The sequence below is a fragment of the Canis lupus genome, chromosome 25 (genome assembly GCF_048164855.1).
Source record: "Canis lupus baileyi chromosome 25, mCanLup2.hap1, whole genome shotgun sequence".
Taxonomy (NCBI): Eukaryota; Metazoa; Chordata; class Mammalia; order Carnivora; family Canidae; genus Canis; species Canis lupus.
The window spans coordinates 13,599,741-13,617,557 of NC_132862.1; the positions used below are offsets into that span (position 1 = coordinate 13,599,741).

The 17,817-nt window shown below is 38.6% G+C and overlaps 1 protein-coding gene across 1 annotated transcript in view; it reads right to left on the minus strand.

Moving 5' to 3' along the window:
- Positions 1 to 16,851, minus strand: part of LRRK2 (leucine rich repeat kinase 2) — a 139,153-nt gene extending 122,302 nt beyond the window's left edge. Inside the window, exons 1-6 of the mRNA XM_072798341.1 lie at positions 16,536 to 16,851; positions 16,196 to 16,281; positions 11,065 to 11,174; positions 8,483 to 8,571; positions 5,872 to 6,006; positions 3,364 to 3,498 (exon numbers count right to left, since the gene is read on the minus strand). Coding sequence (XP_072654442.1) covers positions 3,364 to 3,498; positions 5,872 to 6,006; positions 8,483 to 8,571; positions 11,065 to 11,174; positions 16,196 to 16,281; positions 16,536 to 16,689 — 709 coding nt within the window. The 5' untranslated portion in view covers positions 16,690 to 16,851. The remainder of the gene's footprint in view (positions 1 to 3,363; positions 3,499 to 5,871; positions 6,007 to 8,482; positions 8,572 to 11,064; positions 11,175 to 16,195; positions 16,282 to 16,535) is intronic.
- Between the last annotated feature and the right edge of the window lie 966 nt (positions 16,852 to 17,817).

Below are 17,817 nucleotides of genomic sequence, written 5' to 3' on the forward strand. Positions count from 1 at the left end.
ATAATTGAGTGTTTTTATGTGAATCTAAAAATGTGATTCTTGGTCATAATGTTTTCAAATAAATGAATTTGGGGCCTATTTCCTAAGGAGACACTACACCATTGGATAATGCCCTTTATTTTATTCCTTTTTCTCAAATCAACAGAAGGAAAATCAAAATCCTGTCACATAACAGAAAAGCTAAAATCAACTATGACTTATTTCCTGCCCATTCCAAAAGGGCAGCAGAAGGGCAGCCAGTGTAGCAGACTGCAAAATCAAGCTTCCTGAAGCACTGAGATATCTGGGGGAAAACATGAGGGAAGCAGGATATATGACTAGGGGACAAACACAGGCGAACTGGAAAGGAAGAAAAGAATCTACTGGGAAAGGCAGTTAGTCAATAGAAAGAGTGAATATATGAACCTATGTAGAGAAAACTAATTTACATTTCTGAATAAAATGTTGACTATTATTAAAACAAACCAAAAAAAGGTGTTTGCAAAAACATTTTTCTGCCTTTTTGGCATAATCAAACTAACCAACTGTTTTCCCAAAAATGTATTTTCAATGTTTAAGTTGTATTTTAAAGAGCATTGAGTATAGGAAAACATGTTATAATGAAAGGAAATGGCCTCTGAAAATAATTATCTGATTTTACTCAGAATAGCAAACATGATTTGCCCTAAGACTCAAAAGCAAACACCTTTCAATTAGAATCAGTGTTTAAAACATTTCACTTTTCTTATTTTTAGTTGCTACTTTCTTTGACCTTTGCATTCTGAATCAACACATTTTTCACTGCAGTTATGTCAGATGTGGGTGGAAGACAATGAATTTCAAAGTAGCCAGCCCAAAACAAATAAATAAATGTATAAATATAGCTGAGGAACAGTAAAATGAAAAATATATTCAGTTTTTTGACAGTGGATGACTCAGAAAATTAAAAGTACGTCCATTTCCTGTTATAGGACAGCCCCATCTATATTCGTATGTTGTTTCTTAGATAAGAAAGATAAGAAAATGATGGATTTTAAAACAATCATGAAGATAGCGCATTCTTTCACAATGGGATTGGGTTCTTACTGAAGGCTCACATCTGCAGATTTCCATATCTGAAACTACGTATGCATATTATATATACTATACTACAGTGTACCCATAGGAAATACAAATTATGTAATAATACTATCAACGTTTTTACACTTATTACATGCCAGGTAGTATTCTGCATTTTTCAACTTATTTAATCATTTAACCCTCATAACTTCGCATGTATGAAGATGAAAACATCACTAGATAAATGCGTGTGTATATCCTGGACAAACTCACATAGGTAATACATGAAATATGAAATGCTCACGTGCACTTACAAAAGTAATAAAATGAATCTTGATTTTAGCCCATTAGTAGTCACCAGTAAAATACAGAGCAAATTAACTTTTTCTTATTTGTACTTTTTTTTGTAAGGTAAGTGCCTAGATTTCATAGCATCAAGAAAATGCTAAACAAGAATCACTATAAAGCTCAAACTCCGTCCTGTGACTTTTGAGCCCTCAAGATCTACCTATGTCTCCAGTCTCATCCACTGATGAGACTCTTATCAAGTCCTGCCCCCACCTCCATTAAGCAGACACTCAGGGCTGGGTATCTGCATATGTGCACACACGTGCACACGCACGCACACATACTCTTAAGTACACAGTTTACTGAACTTCTTATATCTTTTTCCACTAATTATTTTTTATTTAAATTCAATTAATTAATATGTAGTGTATTATTAGTTTCAGAGGTAGAATTCAGTGGTTCATCAGTCTTAAACCCAGTGCTCATTACATCATGTGCCCCTCCCCCCTTAAAGTCCATCACCCACCTATTCCATCCCCCTACCCCCTCCCCTCCAGCAATCCTGTTTGCTTCTTATGATTAAGAGTCTCTTACGGTTTGTCTCCCTCTTTGATTTCATCTTATTTTATTTTCCCTCCTTTCCCCTATGATCTTCTTTTGTTTCTTAAATTCTACATATGAGTGAGATCATATAACTGTCTTCCTCTGATTGATTTATTTTACTCAGTATAATTCCCTCTACTTCCATCCACATTGTTGCAAGTGGCAAGATTTCATTTTTTGATAGCCGAGCAGTATTTCATTGCATATATATATACCACACTTTCCTTTTTTTAAATTTTTTTTAATTTTTTTAATTTATTCATGATAGTCACAGAGAGAGAGAGAGAGAGGCAGAGACACAGGCAGAGGGAGAAGCAGGCCCCATGCACCAGGAGCCCGATGTGGGATTCGATGCCGGGTCTCCGGGATCGCGCCCTGGGCCAAAGGCAGGCGCCAAACCGCTGCGCCACCCAGGGATCCCTATACCACACTTTCTTTATCCACTCATCTGTCAATGGACATCTAGGCTCTTTCCATAGTTTGGCTATTGTGGACATTGCTGCTCTAAACATTGGGGTGCAGGTGCCCCTTCAGATCAACTACATTTGTATCTTTTAGGATAAATACCTAGTCGCAGGGTAGCTGGGTTATAGAGTTGTTCTATTTTCAACTTTCTGAGGAACCTCCATACTGTTTTCCAAAGTGGCTGCACCACCTTGCATTCCCATCAACAGAGCAAGAAGGTTCCCCTTTCTCCACATCCTTGCCACCATCTGTCATTTCCTGACTTGTTAATTTTAGCCATTCTGACTGGTGTGAGGTGGCATCTCATTGTGGTTTTTATTTGCACTTCCCTGATGCCCAGTGACATGGAGCATTTCTTCATGTGTCTTTGGAGAAACGTCCGTTCATGTCTTCTGCCAATTTCTTGATTGATTATTCACTCTTTGGGTGTTGAGTTTGTTAAGTTCTTTATAGCTTTTGGATACTGGCTACTTTTATTGTCTTGGATGCACTATGGTCTCTCTTGCTTCAGGATCTTGACACAACGATGTTCACAATGTTCTGTCTGCATTCTCACTTCATCTCCACATACACAAAGACATCCATACACAAAGCTCTCATCATTAAAGTCTCTACTAAGAGATCTTGCCTCTATTCTTGTTTTTCTTACAACCCTATGTACTTCTGCTAATACTTGCCTTATAATACACTGTAATCACCTATATACTTAACTATATCTGGCATGGCACCATGGGCTCTGAGAAGGCAAGAAACATATATGCATGTTTTCTGCTACTGTTTCCCAACACCAAGTCCTGAGCTAGCGGCAGTACAGTACCAATCAATAAAAATTAATTAAATTAATAAACAAATAGGATTCACATCTAAAAGTTTCTACATAATAAAAATATTTTTAAAATGCATTAATAAAGGATATAAAGTATTAACTTTTCATATACAAAAAAGAAATCAGGCACATGGAGTACTTACAAGGAATTGCTAGGGAATGTAAACAGTGTAGTACATGAAGCACAATTTCCTCTTCATCTTTAAAATTTTTTAACGCATTGAGCAAGATCATATAATCTTTATTCTCAACAAATTCAATCAACTGCTCCTCTGAAACTAGAAAAATGGAAGACAAAATAATGGAAAAGCTTAAAGATACTATATAAGGTCAGTTGCTCAAAAATATAATATTCATGTTAATTGCATGAGACAAAGTAAACATACATAAAGTTAAAAATACGTATTTCAGCAAAACCTTTCCTAAGAATTTTATAATGGAAAAAAAAAGCTACTGAGATTAAAAGATTTCTTTTTGACCTATATTAGTTACTCCATGTTTTAAAATCTAAAAGTGTTAGTGACCAAACAATTCTCAGAAAAACACCTTTATTTATAATTTCATTTGGGAGATTCTAGAGGAAACTGACCAATGACTAATAAAGATGGCCTACTACAAGCGAATATATCACAATACTTAAAAAGGAGTGGTTAATGGTACACTGGTGAAAGGCAGCCCAGTTCAAGAGAGGTGAACTTTAGCAAGTGACAAGCACTTAGACTTTGAAGTATTGTCATAATGGTCTTGATTTCATCAGAAATTATTATAAGCTTTCATAATTAAAGTCTTTTTGATCAAGCCAACAAGTTCCATTTGGAGTATTTTTATATGAGTAGCTCAAAAACAAGTAGAAAAATCTGGCTTATCTAGCCTAGGAATGGCACTGACAAAAATGCTGGAAAATGCAGCATTCTTTATGATCAGCATTACTTATTTTTCAACTTGATACCAATGGTCCATATAAAATGATGTGAAACTGAATAGGTTCTTCTAATAAATGAGGAGTATCATGGAATCTTCTCATTTTATGGAGTTCTTTCCACAGTATACTTTCAAATTTTGAAAATTCACTTTACAGGTGCCAATAAGTCCCAGGGAACTTGATAGTCCTAGCAAACTCGGAAATTTTTCTACTCTGTATTTAGAATCAAAATACTGTCAGTACTGATAATATTTCTATTGAATAAGAGCTTCCTTTTAACATTCCCTGATCCTTCTCCATATGTCCTAGATGGGTGCCACAATACTAGTGAGTGATGTTAGCCTTTTTTCCATCAATAAGAATGCGCCCTTAAACTGCAACACAGAAGATTACAGACCTGCGCAAGACAATGGAACCTCAAACTCAATTCTGCTCAGTTCTTATCAAAGGTTTAGTTGCAAGATATAACCTTTATAGAAGATATCCCAAAAGACAAGCGGTTCCTTGATTGATTCTCCACTCACAGTAAACCTCTTCTCTGCCAAGGCTGATCATCAGAGAGCTGGTTTCCAGGACCATACTGTTCTGACACTTGATAGAGTCTCTCTCACTGAAATACACTTTGTACTCCTTATAAAATGTGTGTACTTTATCATTTCTAGGGTTTATCAAACCCAGGAGAGTATATTCCCAGGTCTCCCATAACCAGGAGACTGATTAAGTCTCCTGATAAATGGGTTTATTTTTATCTCAAGTAATTTTGTAACAGGCAATGTTTAACTCTTCTTTGCCTGATAGGAAGCAGAGAGCCAGATTTCTGGTCCATGCCTTTACAAGTATAAAGGACCTGAAGTCCCTAGTAAATTTAGCCAGGCTTTATATTATTTTCCCTTCATGCATTTCCTCATCCATTTTTTTCTCTGGTATATTATAAGTATCTATAAGCTGTTTGAAGTCTCTCTGGAACGAGACAAGAATTAAATTAGTAGATGTTGATCTATTCCATTCCTGGAGCTGCCAGAAACGAGAGTGGCAAACTGACATAGACACAGAACCCACATAAGTTATTCTTAGCCTAAACCTCTAGCACTGTTAGTTCTCATAATGATGCAGAAGCTAGTCCCCAAAAATGGTGGTAAACTAAACAACAGTGATGGTAACAAGCTGTGTGCCCACAGGCAAGTTGCTCATGTCACCTCTCTGATCCATGTCCTAATCAAGTCCGTGGAAGGACTAATGGTTCCAACCAACTCCAAAATGACATGATAATCTCTGTTATCAATCTTAGTGTCATGCAATAAAATACATATTTTTCCCTAAGGGACAATTTGCAAGCCTCCTGGTTCTTTCTACAGAGCCTGTAGCAATTTCTAAAATCCCTGGAGATGACTCAACATCATAAATCCAAATTTAATCTATGCTTTAGCTTCACAGTTTTATTTTTTCTTTCTTAACACCTACACTTCCGGTTTGCAAAGTGAGCCTTAAGCCTTGTGAAGCAATGGAAGAAAGTCTACTACAACTGCATAATTTAAAACCTAGGAATGAAATTCTATCCAGAAAACCGGCAGTTTTTCTGAATTAACCCCATTAGTTATCCTTGACTTGACAGCGCCATTTCTTCATAAAGAGTAAAATTTTAGATACCTTCTAATGATCATAATTATATTCTACTTTTCCCTTGCTTCTTCTGTAAGTATGAGAAAGATAATATGACATTTTTAAATACCTCTTTCAAACAGCACACGTAAAGCTTTGCATCCAAGTTTCTGGACTTCATCATTGGCTGAAAATGTGCGCATGGCATCAAAAATTAACAAGAAAATATCACTTTCTTCATCCAGTATCAGCAAAGTGATTTTGCCTATTTTGAAAAGAGCAATATGCCTCAGATAAATAGCTGCTTTGACATTTATTGTGTTGATTTTCACGTGAGGACTATGAATGATTTGTAGACTCTTCTTTTGGGGGCACCTGAGTGGCTCAGTTGGTTAAAGAGCCGACTCTTGGTTTTGGCGCAGGTCATGATCTTGTAGTCATAGGATGAAGCCCTGCATCCAGCTCTGTGTTCTACCTTGGGCACTTAACTGTGCATTGAATTCTCTCTCTTTCTCAATCTCCCTCCAGCTTATGCATGTTTCTCTCTCTCTCTCTCTCTCTCTCTCTCTCTCTCTCCCTCCCTCCCTCCCTCTCTCAAATAAATAAAATCATTTAAAAAATTTTAAAAACATAAATTGAAATTATTTCTCACACTACTATTTTAAAAAAGATTTGTTTATTTGAGAAAAAAAGAGGAGAGAGTATGAGTTGGGGGAGGGACAGAGGATGAGAATCTTCAAGCACACTCCCCACTGCCTGAAGAGTCTGAGGTAGGGCTGGATCCTATTACCTGAGCAGAAATCAAGAGTCAGACGCTTAAGCAACTGAGCCACCCAGTCGCCCACTCACACTATTTTTTATGTCTTTCCCTGTCCTGTCCAATTAAGTAGCCACTAAGCACATGTGGCTTTCTAAACTCAAATTAAAATTAAAATTAAATAAAATTAAAATTTAGTTTCCCACACTTCAAATGTTCAATAGCCACATATGGCTATTTGTCATGATATTGAAAGATGCAACATTTCCTTCATTGCAAAAAAAGTTACATTAGACTGTGCTTCTGGACAGTGAATTTCTATGTTGTAGGAATTTTGCCTCATTTGCCTTAGAGTTCTCCGGAGGCCAACACAACAGTTAAGTGCCCAATAGCTACTAAATCAATTAACTAACAGGCCAAACAATAGAAACAATCTATAAAGTAACCTTTAATAAGTATCTGAGATGAACTTTAAAACACATTAAGAACTTTTCTAACAGCACAAAATTCTAAATGTTATATGGAAGATATTAAATTAACCAGTCTTTTGAAGACACACGTCAGATTTCCTAATTGTCTGCACATTGCTGACTTCAATATATCTCAGTGTTGGGACATTTTTCAAATTCATAAACTCTCGGTTTCCTGTCCATTGCAAATGGAGAACAAAGGAAAAAGAAAAAAAGGTTCCCAGGGATGGGTTTCAAATAAATCATGGTTAATACTCATTGGTGAATCCCATTATGTATTTTAATAAAAGGCTGTGGTAAAGTGATAAGAACCTTCTGGACCTTCTTACTCCTCTCCCTTCGTCTTTACTCTCCTTCTTCCTTTCTCTTATCTGGTCTTCATTACTTAATAGGACCAATGAGCACATTTAAAATCTTCCTACCCCACAGGTCCAATCCCTATCATGTCATCTTCCCAGGTATCTGCAACTCTACACATGCTGTTCTCTTGACCTAAAGCACCCTCTACCATTTTGAGGGGGAAAACCACTCCCTGTCATCATGATTAGCTCCCCTGTGAGTAGCCTTTGTTCTCAGAACCTTATATAACAGCAAGTGTCCATTATAGCAATGATCATAATTATTGCATCATACCAAGATTCTATGTTTTCAGGTCCATAATCATCCAAGCAGAATTGTCCTCAAGGAAAGAACCTGATATGTGGACTCAGACTCTCGTTCTACTAGTTAGTGGCTGATGCAATCTCTTTGTGCTTCCATGTTCCTCACTAGAAAACTGAGATCAAATACCTATCTCATGAGATGTTTTGAGGATTACGTTTTTAGAAGCATGTGAAGTATCTTACATGTGAAGCCTGGCATTTAGCATTCAAAAAGGAAGCTATGTACTTTTAAAATATTGCTATTATGTCATACCTTAGAATATATAGAAAAATATTAGAGATATAATGGAGAAAGATATAATAATGACAAGGACATGTGTAGCCAACAAGCTAATGGGAATGGGACATGTGGGACCATATTTTGGGAGCAAAGCTAGGAACAGAAATTAGGTTTGGGGATAATATATAAAGGTGATGCTTAAGGCCATGATATTGGGTGGGAATTTTAAAGGAAAAAAAGAGACAAGGAGAGGAAAACCTGGGTGGCTCAGTTGGTTAAGTGTCTGACTCTTGGTCTTGGCTCAGGTCATGATCTCAGGGTCATGGAATCAAGCCCTGCATGGGTGTCCATTTTCAGCAAGGAGTCTGCTTGCCCCTCTCCCTCCATGACTCATCCTACCTGCTGTGCTGGCGTTCTCTCTCTATCCCTCAAATGAATAAATAAAATCTTTAAAAAGAGAGAGAGAGGAGAGAAAATAGAAACAAAGATTTTTGGAAATGACTGATATTTAGTATATAAGTATTTCAAGTATATGTTCTTATACTTTAAAAAGACATTAAAACACATTTGATAAATGGTTTAAATTTTTTTTAATTTGAGTCAACATTAAAATATACATGTGTATGTATTACCTGAAGTTAGAAGGAGATCTAAGGCCCTCAGTCCAACTGTTAACAGGTTTACACTGGCATTATGAACTGTTAGCATTTTAAGAATCAGTCTGTAATTAAAAACAGAAATCAAGGTAAGAGTGAATTATCACACTTAGATGTTTGTTTTTTTAGATATTGTGTTTCACTCACCTGTATTTTTATTCATCTCATTGTATTTCATTCCCTTTATTGAAGCTCTTGTGCATTTTTCTTCCATTAAAATTGAGCCAAACTTATTAACAATTAAGAGGGAAATATTATGTCTAAATTAAAAAGTTAAAATTTTTTCCTCTGAATATACAAACTCAATTATTAACTACTTTCACCCAACTCCATATCTAAACTATCATGAAGAATTATATGCATCCAGAGATCAAGCCCATTTGATATAGATTTGTGAATTACATGTTATGCATGTTGATATATTAAAATAGAGAGATGTAATAAAGATGTTAGTTTGTACATATAAATTAAGAACCCATATAAATATTTAAGTTATTGATTTTTACTATTCTTGAAAGAGTAATTGACAATATTTATCATAGTGAACTCAGTATATCAATAATATTCAACTAGTTCAAATTCATTAAATTTAAGTCTCTGAGTTCATCAATTCTAAAATATACAATCTTTAGTCTGTTTCTACCTACTGGTGGTTAGCTTTCCATCATTTGGAGAAGACAGAGCCTGGTGACATCCACAGATTCCCAAGAAACTTGCCACATGGTCTCTAGTTGGCAAGGTCAAGACTTGAGAGACCTTGTCTCTCTACTCTGTCAATTCTCTTCCAGCTCATGTCATCCTACCTGTCCCTGTACCATACCCACTACTCCTCACTTCATCTCCACATGAGAGTTCTCCTTTAGTACTCTAAGACTTTGGTGGAAAAAAGTTCTTGAATACAGGGAGATTATGTTTTACAATAAAGTTTGCTGGGAGGGCAGCCCCGGTGGCTCAGCGGTTTAGCGCTGCCTTCAGCCCAGGGCCTGATCTGAGAGACCTGGGATCGAGTCCACGTCAGGCTCCCTGCATGGAGCCTGCTTCTCCCTCTGCCTGTGTCTCTGCCTATCTCTCTCTCTCTCTCTCTCATAAATAAATAAAATCTTTAATAAAAAAATAAAGTTTGCTGGGAATGATCTAATATGCTCCACTACAGAAAGCAGTGTGTCTATCTTGTTTATATTACTTCAGGCCTAAAGTAGGAGTATTATAAATATATGATGAACAGAGGGTGAATGAAGGAATGAGCAAATGAGTGGCTGAATGAATAAGTGAATGAGCTCCCTACAGAAATGTTTATGTAATTTAATTTGAACAGTTAGTTTATACTAGAATATGACTAGATGAGTTTTCTAAAACTCCCTAAGGTTATATAGAATGCTAATCTTTGGGGATTTTGGAAATTCTCAGCCAAGTCAAGGGACACATAACATTTCAATTACTAATTACAGTTATATTTTGTATAATTCCTCATTAAATGCTGCACTCTTTAGAAGTGACTCATAGACTTTCAGAAATTGTTTGGAGATGAGAACATACATTGACTGTAAATATGCTCTTTACAAAGCACTCTTTAGATCCTGGAAACTGAAGAATAGCAACACATAAAACATCAAAGATGGAAAAACAAGTAAGCACATGTATGCTCACCTGTGAACAAACAGCTCTTACTTGTTTAAACTTGCAACTATGTTTGAAGTATCAACCGTAAACAATACAAAAGTGTAAAATTTGGTTTTGCATAAAATACATTTTTCACAAGCTGCATGTCATTGGAAGCAATAGGTATTCACTTCTCTGTGGTAAAGAGAAGTCATACTAGGTACAAAGAACACCTAAAGTTCATAAGAAAAGATAATTTTTAAACATCAAGGAAAAAAAGTTATACAAAAAGGATTTTCCTGGAAACACATTTTTCTTCAGAAAATTTTTCTGAACTAATTATGGCTGAAGAAGTAGTTTCATCTATGAAGTCATTATGTTGCAAACTGCAGTAACATAGCTGGTAAAACAGCTATCAAGGTTTGACTGCAGATGTGCTGAGAGGTAATTTCCTCCTTTTTCTTCATTTTGAAAGCTGTGGTTTAAGCTCATAAATGTATAAATATGAATATATATACATGTGCTTTTTAAAAACAGTAAAGCATAAACTTCTAAATTACTACTTACAGAACAAACTTTTAGTACTCATGTTTTTTGAACTAGTTTTTATCAGTTCTACTATTTAAAAGTAAAAACGTTTTGTTGATTTGAATTCATAGTCATCAGAAATCTACAACCTAACCAATTTTATAACTGTATTATTATATTACTAAAATAATAATACCACCTGACATTCTACCTCAAATGTTGTTTTCTAATTCAATTAGATAATATACTACTGAATTGAAAGAAAGCTCTCTATAAATGTAAGTCATTGATTTCAGAAAAAAAAATCTGTATTTTAGAGGATTTTACCAGATTTGCTTGAATTACAAGTATATGACATATTAAGGGCAGGATTGCCATATGTCTGGATAAACACTTAATGAAGTTTGTTTCTACACATCTGTCATACTTACTGGTGAACCCCAAGGACTTCCCAATCATGTCCAATATCCTGAGGTCCCATTAAGCTTTTCATTGTATTTGGACAGATTTCTATCAATTTGCAAAGAAGCGACCAACCCACCTGAAAGAAAGAAAGGCAAATATTCACATTTTTTAAACATGCTAAAAGACCATATTCAGTCTCTTCATTCTTAGTAGACTAGGTGACTCCCAAATTTTTAAATAATTATTTTAAAACAAAATGATATCCAAAATACTTACTGAAGAAAGCAAGTCATATTTAAAATATATCTTTTAAATACACTTAAAAGGCAGCCCTGGTGGTGCAGCGGTTTAGTGCCGCCTGCAGCCTGGGGTGTGATCCTGGAGACCCAGGATCAAGTCCCACGTTGGGCTTCCTGTATGGAGCCTGCTTCTGTGTCTCTGCCTCTCTCTCTGTCTCTATGAATAAATAAAATCTGAAAGAAAGAAAGAAAGAAAAAAAAGAAAAAAAGAAAAGAAAAGAAAAGAAAGAAAAGAAAAGAAAAGAAAAGAAAAGAAAAGAAAAGAAAAGAAAAGAAAAGAAAGAGGGATCCCTGGGTGGCGTAGCGGTTTGGCGCCTGCCTTTGGCCCAGGGCGCGATCCTGAAGACCCGGGATCGAATCCCACGTCGGGCTCCCGGTGCATGGAGCCTGCTTCTCCCTCTGCCTGTGTCTCTGCCTCTCTCTCTCTGTGTGTGACTATTATAAATAAATGAAAATTAAAAAAAAATAAAAATCTTTAAAAAAGAAAGAAAGAAAGAAAGAAAGAAAGAAAGAAAGAAAGAAAGAAAGAAAGAAAGAAAGAAAGAAAGAGGGAGGGAGGGAGGAAGGAAGAAATACACTTAAAAGATATATTTCTCCAAAACCCATACCAGAAGGGCATATAAAAAAAATATTATGGCATTTCTGAATTAAGGAAACAGATGTCTATTATCTAAATAAAAAGAAATTTAAAAAAGGAAACAAAAAATAGTTTCAGAGGACACACAAAGATTATGAAGTACAAGATTTTTTAAGTCACATCTACCGGACAGAATTTCTTCTAAATACTTAAGATTTTAATTGTAGGGGGGTAAAAAATGAAGTGCTTAGGAATGGAGGCTAAAAAAATATTTTTAATTGAAAAACAAAAAGGAATGGAGGATTAGGAAAAGTTGGAAATTCTGATACCAAACCAAGTTATTAGGAAAGACTGCTCCACAGGTACAGTAGCTAGATAACTGGCAGAGAAAAGGAATTGTCTGATGGCACTGTAACACCTGGTACAGGAAAAGAGAAAGTCACTATAAGAAAGACAGAAGATAGAATTTCTCAATGGGTCCATCTAGGTTTCTTTAGAACATCCAAATGTGAGTTGATGACATGTGGACATCAAAAATATTCCTAGACATTTTCCCACTTCCAAATGAAATATGATCCTACCAATACGATGTAAATACAACTTTTTTTAGTCTGTTTATACATGGTGCCAATTTGAATAAGATGCTCTTCTAAAAAAAATACAGTTTTTAAAAATACAACTTTTTAAAAAACAGTATTTGAATTTCAAACTAGAGATTACATTTAACTCACTCTTCCTATTGTATATTCCTCTCTAAAGTTAAGGGATCTTCCATTCTATTATATTACAGAACTAGATTTGATATAGTCAGGAAAAAGAAAACCCAAAGAAAATAGAAAATGCACTAATGTGTAGCATCTAGAGATTAATGAAAAGTGTCTAGGTAGGATGTGTGATAAACACCGATATATGAATCCTGACAGCACGATCCGCTGTCAGCATCACCCAGGGAAGGAAACAATATAGAAAAGGTAGGACTTCAGCCAGATTCCAAAGGAATTAGAACACAGTCATTCAAAATAGGGAGATGGAAGCCTCTGAAACTACTAAGCTGTGAGGAGAGTAAGATGCTGGGTAGTAAGGACAGTGCTGCAGGGTAAGGCTCTTGCTGGGCAAGACTGGACGCAGAAATGACGCAGAGCCCAATGACAAGGTAAGAATATCCAGTAAGGAATAATGGCCCAAGTTTGTTATTTATGAGAATAAACAAGGGCTATTTCCCAAGATAAAAATGATTACACAAGATCTCTTTACAATATTATTTCTGAATCTTTTCTGAATTAAGCATGAATTGCTTTACTCTGTCATTACATCCTTTTACATAATTTCAAATTGCTTGAAAAGGCAGCAATTTCTGACAGCTATTTTTACCTATATTTAAGTAGGACATCCTCCTCCACGTAAGCTGAACAGACATCGACAATCCAGCTGTCATAGAAACCAGCTATTTTCGTGCTTTCATAAAACACATCGAAGCTTTTTCCTCACGTATTTAAGAAAATAACATTTGGAACAGCTTCCGGTAGGAAATAAATCATAAGTCACATAGGATGCTCTACTCATTTCTGTACCTGCATGAGTGACTCAAGGAGAAAACCTGTTTTGTTTTGGTTGGTGAATAAGCAGCATCAGTAATTGCTTTGCAAAAAAGATTGAGGCAACTGAGCCTCTGTGATTAAACAATCTCTGGCAGCAGAGCAGAGGTAACAACTGATCCATTAATCTCCTCAATTAAAAGCTTATCACTCAGAGAGAAGGTTCCTATCCTGCCCAGTTATAATACAATTAAATTGGTAGTTTCAAGTTATTATAATTATTCTGGAAATTCAAGCATCTAATTAATGCACAATGGGAAAGAGTCTGGGGTTAAAGAAAAATTTAGTGACTTTCATTTATTTCGTTCTCAAAGGTTGCAACTGTGTGGATAAAGACAAGTAATGTAAAATTAAGGAGCACTGAGAAATGATGAGATGATTGGCAAAAAAAGGAAACTACAGGACAGCTAGCCTAACTACCAATTCTCTAAAGACTGTCATTTATTAAGGAGCAGTAATAAAATGTAAAAAGACCTTGAAAAAAGAATTTGGAGTCTGGAATATCACATTAAATGAATTCTGGAAAGAAACATTAATATTTACTTTTAAATTTACCTTACCTTCTTCAATTCATCATTCAGAAGTTTTAATTCAGCACTTCCAACTAACTCAACATATAAAGCATTAAAGGATGTGTGTGTGTGTATGTGTGTGTGTGTATATATATATATATTACACCACAAATATGAAGAAATCTGAAGAAAAAAAAACCACTTTAAGTGGAGTATTAAAATATTGGTAAAGTGACCCCTTTCTATATTCCCTTGATAAGACCAATGATAATTAAAACTGATAATGTAATTGTGCCTAGCAAGGCCACAGTATTTGTAACAAATCACTGTACTTCTTACTTGCACGAAAAGCTTGTGAATTCAGAACGTATAGTGAAAAGAGATTCTGAAGGTATGTGAAGACTTGAGTCCTGGCTCTGTCATTAGCAATGTGGTACTTAGCTCTGGTAAAATGTAAAGGTAAAAATGTCCAGTGAGATTTCTGAGAGAGCAGTGTGATTCCAGTGAGAATTAAATGATGGGATAACATGCCTTTTGCAGACTAATACATGGTGGGGAAATGAATAATTCTATTCCATTAAGTAACCAAATCAAAAGACAATTCCTTATTTTCTTGCATACTTTGTCTCCGGTACCCACTGGACGAGGTATTAAGTGGCATTCAGAGCCACTCCATGCAAACATGTCCAGGTGTGGATAGCTTCTAAAACAAAGAATGAAGTGGTGGGTGGGTCTGTTCCAGCCTCCCCTGGATTCTCAAGTTTAGCACTGCCTCTCTGGACCCTGCACAGCAAGCCCTCCAAAGGTCCCGCGGGTTCTGAGTGGCACCCAACAGGAAGATCCTCTATACCATGCACGGAAGCCAAGGAATAGAAGCTGCCAGACAAGGCACTTCTGAACACCAAAGCAGAGGCAAGTGAGAAGGGATGATGTGGGAGGGAAGCAGCAAGCACAATGGGCCAGCTCTAAAATGTGACTCATATTTCATGGGCAAAATTCAGGCACTGGATGCTAAAAGGAACAGTGTCTCTATCACGCCTCCCATCTTTTCATGATTTTGTTTGCTAACAACTTGAAAATCAATAGTCAGATGGGAGATGTTTCAGTTGAAGAAAATTTAAAATAACCATTTATCCCAAATGTAAATGTCCTCATTTAAAAGAAGCTAGGAATATGGTTCACCCAGACTAGACATAGCTGGATACAGAGATGAATGAACATAAAGATAAAGGTAGATACAGATTTAGAGATCCAGATAATTCCTACTTGCGTCTAGCCTCTCCAGTAAATATTAAGAAACACTGGCTTTCTGACTACACCTTGACAGAGTTCAAAGTTCAATTCTCTTTCTCTTCAGGACCCAACAACATGCAAGTGCCTGATTTCAGTTCTCTAAATCTCAAATTCTACAAAGGAAGTCAATATGTTAGCCAATCATTTGTTTTGACTGTAAATCATCCTCAATTATCATCTTCATTTTTTTTAATATATTGAAGGCATTTAACAAATTTTTGTGTTTCCTGTGGTACTGATTTTAAGTCTCACTTTTATATTCAGTTTATATGAAAAGAGTTGAAAAATACAAATATAAACTTACAGGAGGATGCTAAGACATCGCTTTCTTTAGATAACACAATGCACACTACAATTAAAGGCCAGAAATCTGTTCTCAAATTTAAAAAAGAAAGAAAGAAAGCTTAAACCTATGAGAATTTGCCAGTTACTTCATTTTATTAATTTAATCATCATTAATTTTTTAGTGGCTAATTATTCTCCTTTCCCTAACTGTTCACAGCGGTGTCATCTCTAGAACATGCTGTTCTTGGTAAGATTCTTAGAATAATTTGATTAAATGCTGATACTGGTGAACTCATCTAGCCAATCACAGAAGTAAATTTCAACTTCTGATTATTTCCTACCCACCACCAACCATATTTTGTAGGTCAGTTGTATAAACCTACTTCTCCAAAACAATTAGGGAGCTCTTAGCGGGCCCTTTCACATCAGTAACATTTGACCATGACTTGTATCGCTTCCTTCTTCAAATCACAGTCAGTGGTTTGAGAAGCCAAATGCCAGAATTAACCCAGAACTTTTGGGTGTATAATATTGACAGAAAAACATCTATTTCCAGACAGAAAGGAGAACGGGTGACATGAAAACAACTCCTTTACCTGCTGCACACTAGCGACTCTCATATACAAGTCCAAGACGATCAACACAGGCACGTGGACTTTTTTGCCTTGAAATAACTTGGAGGCTGGAAGAGAAGGGGGTGAGGGAAAAAGAAGCAAAGTCACCATCCACGCACAGGGGATGAAACAGGGGGAGAAAGCAAAAGAAGTGAGCGCAAGACCTCCCTACAATTCTCAGCTCCTTTCTGCCCTAAGGAGTTGACAGTCTGTGGCTTCTCACGAGCCCAGGTTTGTGCAACTCGGAAAAACGCGAGGGAGAAAGTTTGCAAAAAAGAGGCGGGAGGGGAGTGGAGGAGAGAGTTTCCTTGCGACTCATTACCGTGGTCGGCGTACGTGAACACCAGCATATCCTCCAGGATTTGGACCAGGGTCTCTATCTGTTTTCCTTCCTGGACATTGTTCAGCCTGACTATCAACTTCTTCAGAGTTTCCTCGTCCTCCTCCTCGCAGCCCTGACAGCTGCCACTGGCCATGACGGACTCTGCTCCACGCGGGTCCCTCCCTCGCGGAGGCCGGCGGCTGGGGCCGGGATAGGGGCGGGGGTTAGAGCCGGGGGTTAGGGCTCGGGGTTAGAGCCTAGAGCCGGGGGTTAGGGCTCGGGTTAGAGCCCGGGGTTGGGGCTCGGGGTTAGAGCCGGGGGTTAGAGCCCGGGGTTAGCACCCGGGGTTAGAGCCCAGGGTTAGGGCTCGGGGTTAGAGCCCGGGGTTAGAGCCCGGGGTTAGGGCTCGGGGTTAGGGCTCGGGGTTAGAGCCCGGGGTTAGAGCCCGGGGTTAGGGCTGGGGCAGGGCCTGGGGCAGGGGCCGGGGAGGTGGGGGGGGGGGTTAGGGGGCGGGGTTAGGGGCCGGAGTTAGGGCTCGGGGTTAGGGCTCGGGGTAGGGCCCAGGGTTAGGACCCGGGGTTAGGACCCGGGCCCGGGGCTCCGCCGCCGCTCGCGGGCACGAGCACAGCTCAGCGCCGCAGCCTGCGCTCCCCGCCCGCCCCGTCCGCGCCCACGCCCGCCGCTCGGGGAGGAAGGCCCCGCGCCCCGCGCCCCGCGCCGCCCTCGCTCGCCGCAGCCCTCCTCCCCGGCTGCCTCCTCCCCCACCAGGGCCGCAAAGAGGAGCTCAGCGGCCTGCGGAGGCTCGGCCGAGGGAGGGCGCGTGCGGCTGGGGCTGGGCCCGGCCGGGTGGCCCCGGTCCCCGACCCGGAGAGCGCCGCCTCCCGGGACCCGCTCCTGCTCCCCGCGGCGGCGCGGCCGGGAGTCGCGCGGGAGGAAACGGAGCCCCAGGCCCGGGCCCGCCGCCCCCGCCCCCGCCCCCGCCCCCTCCCGCCGCGCCCCCGCCCCCTCCCGCCGCCCCTGCCGCGCCCCGGGCCCCGCTCCTTGAGCGCCGCGGAGGGGCCGCCCGCTAGGAAACCTAAAAAATGAAAGCCGCCGCCTATCTCCAGATCTAAGAATAGAAATCTGGGCGTCGGGAAAGGAGGGCACCGCCCAGTTGGCCCCTTTTAGGAGAACATGTTCTTTAGAGTTCCCCCTATAGGGAAATGAATAATTTCCCACCAGGGATGGAGAGGGATTTCTGCAATCAAAATGTGCCCGGCTGAAGGCTCTTTTTTTTTTTTTT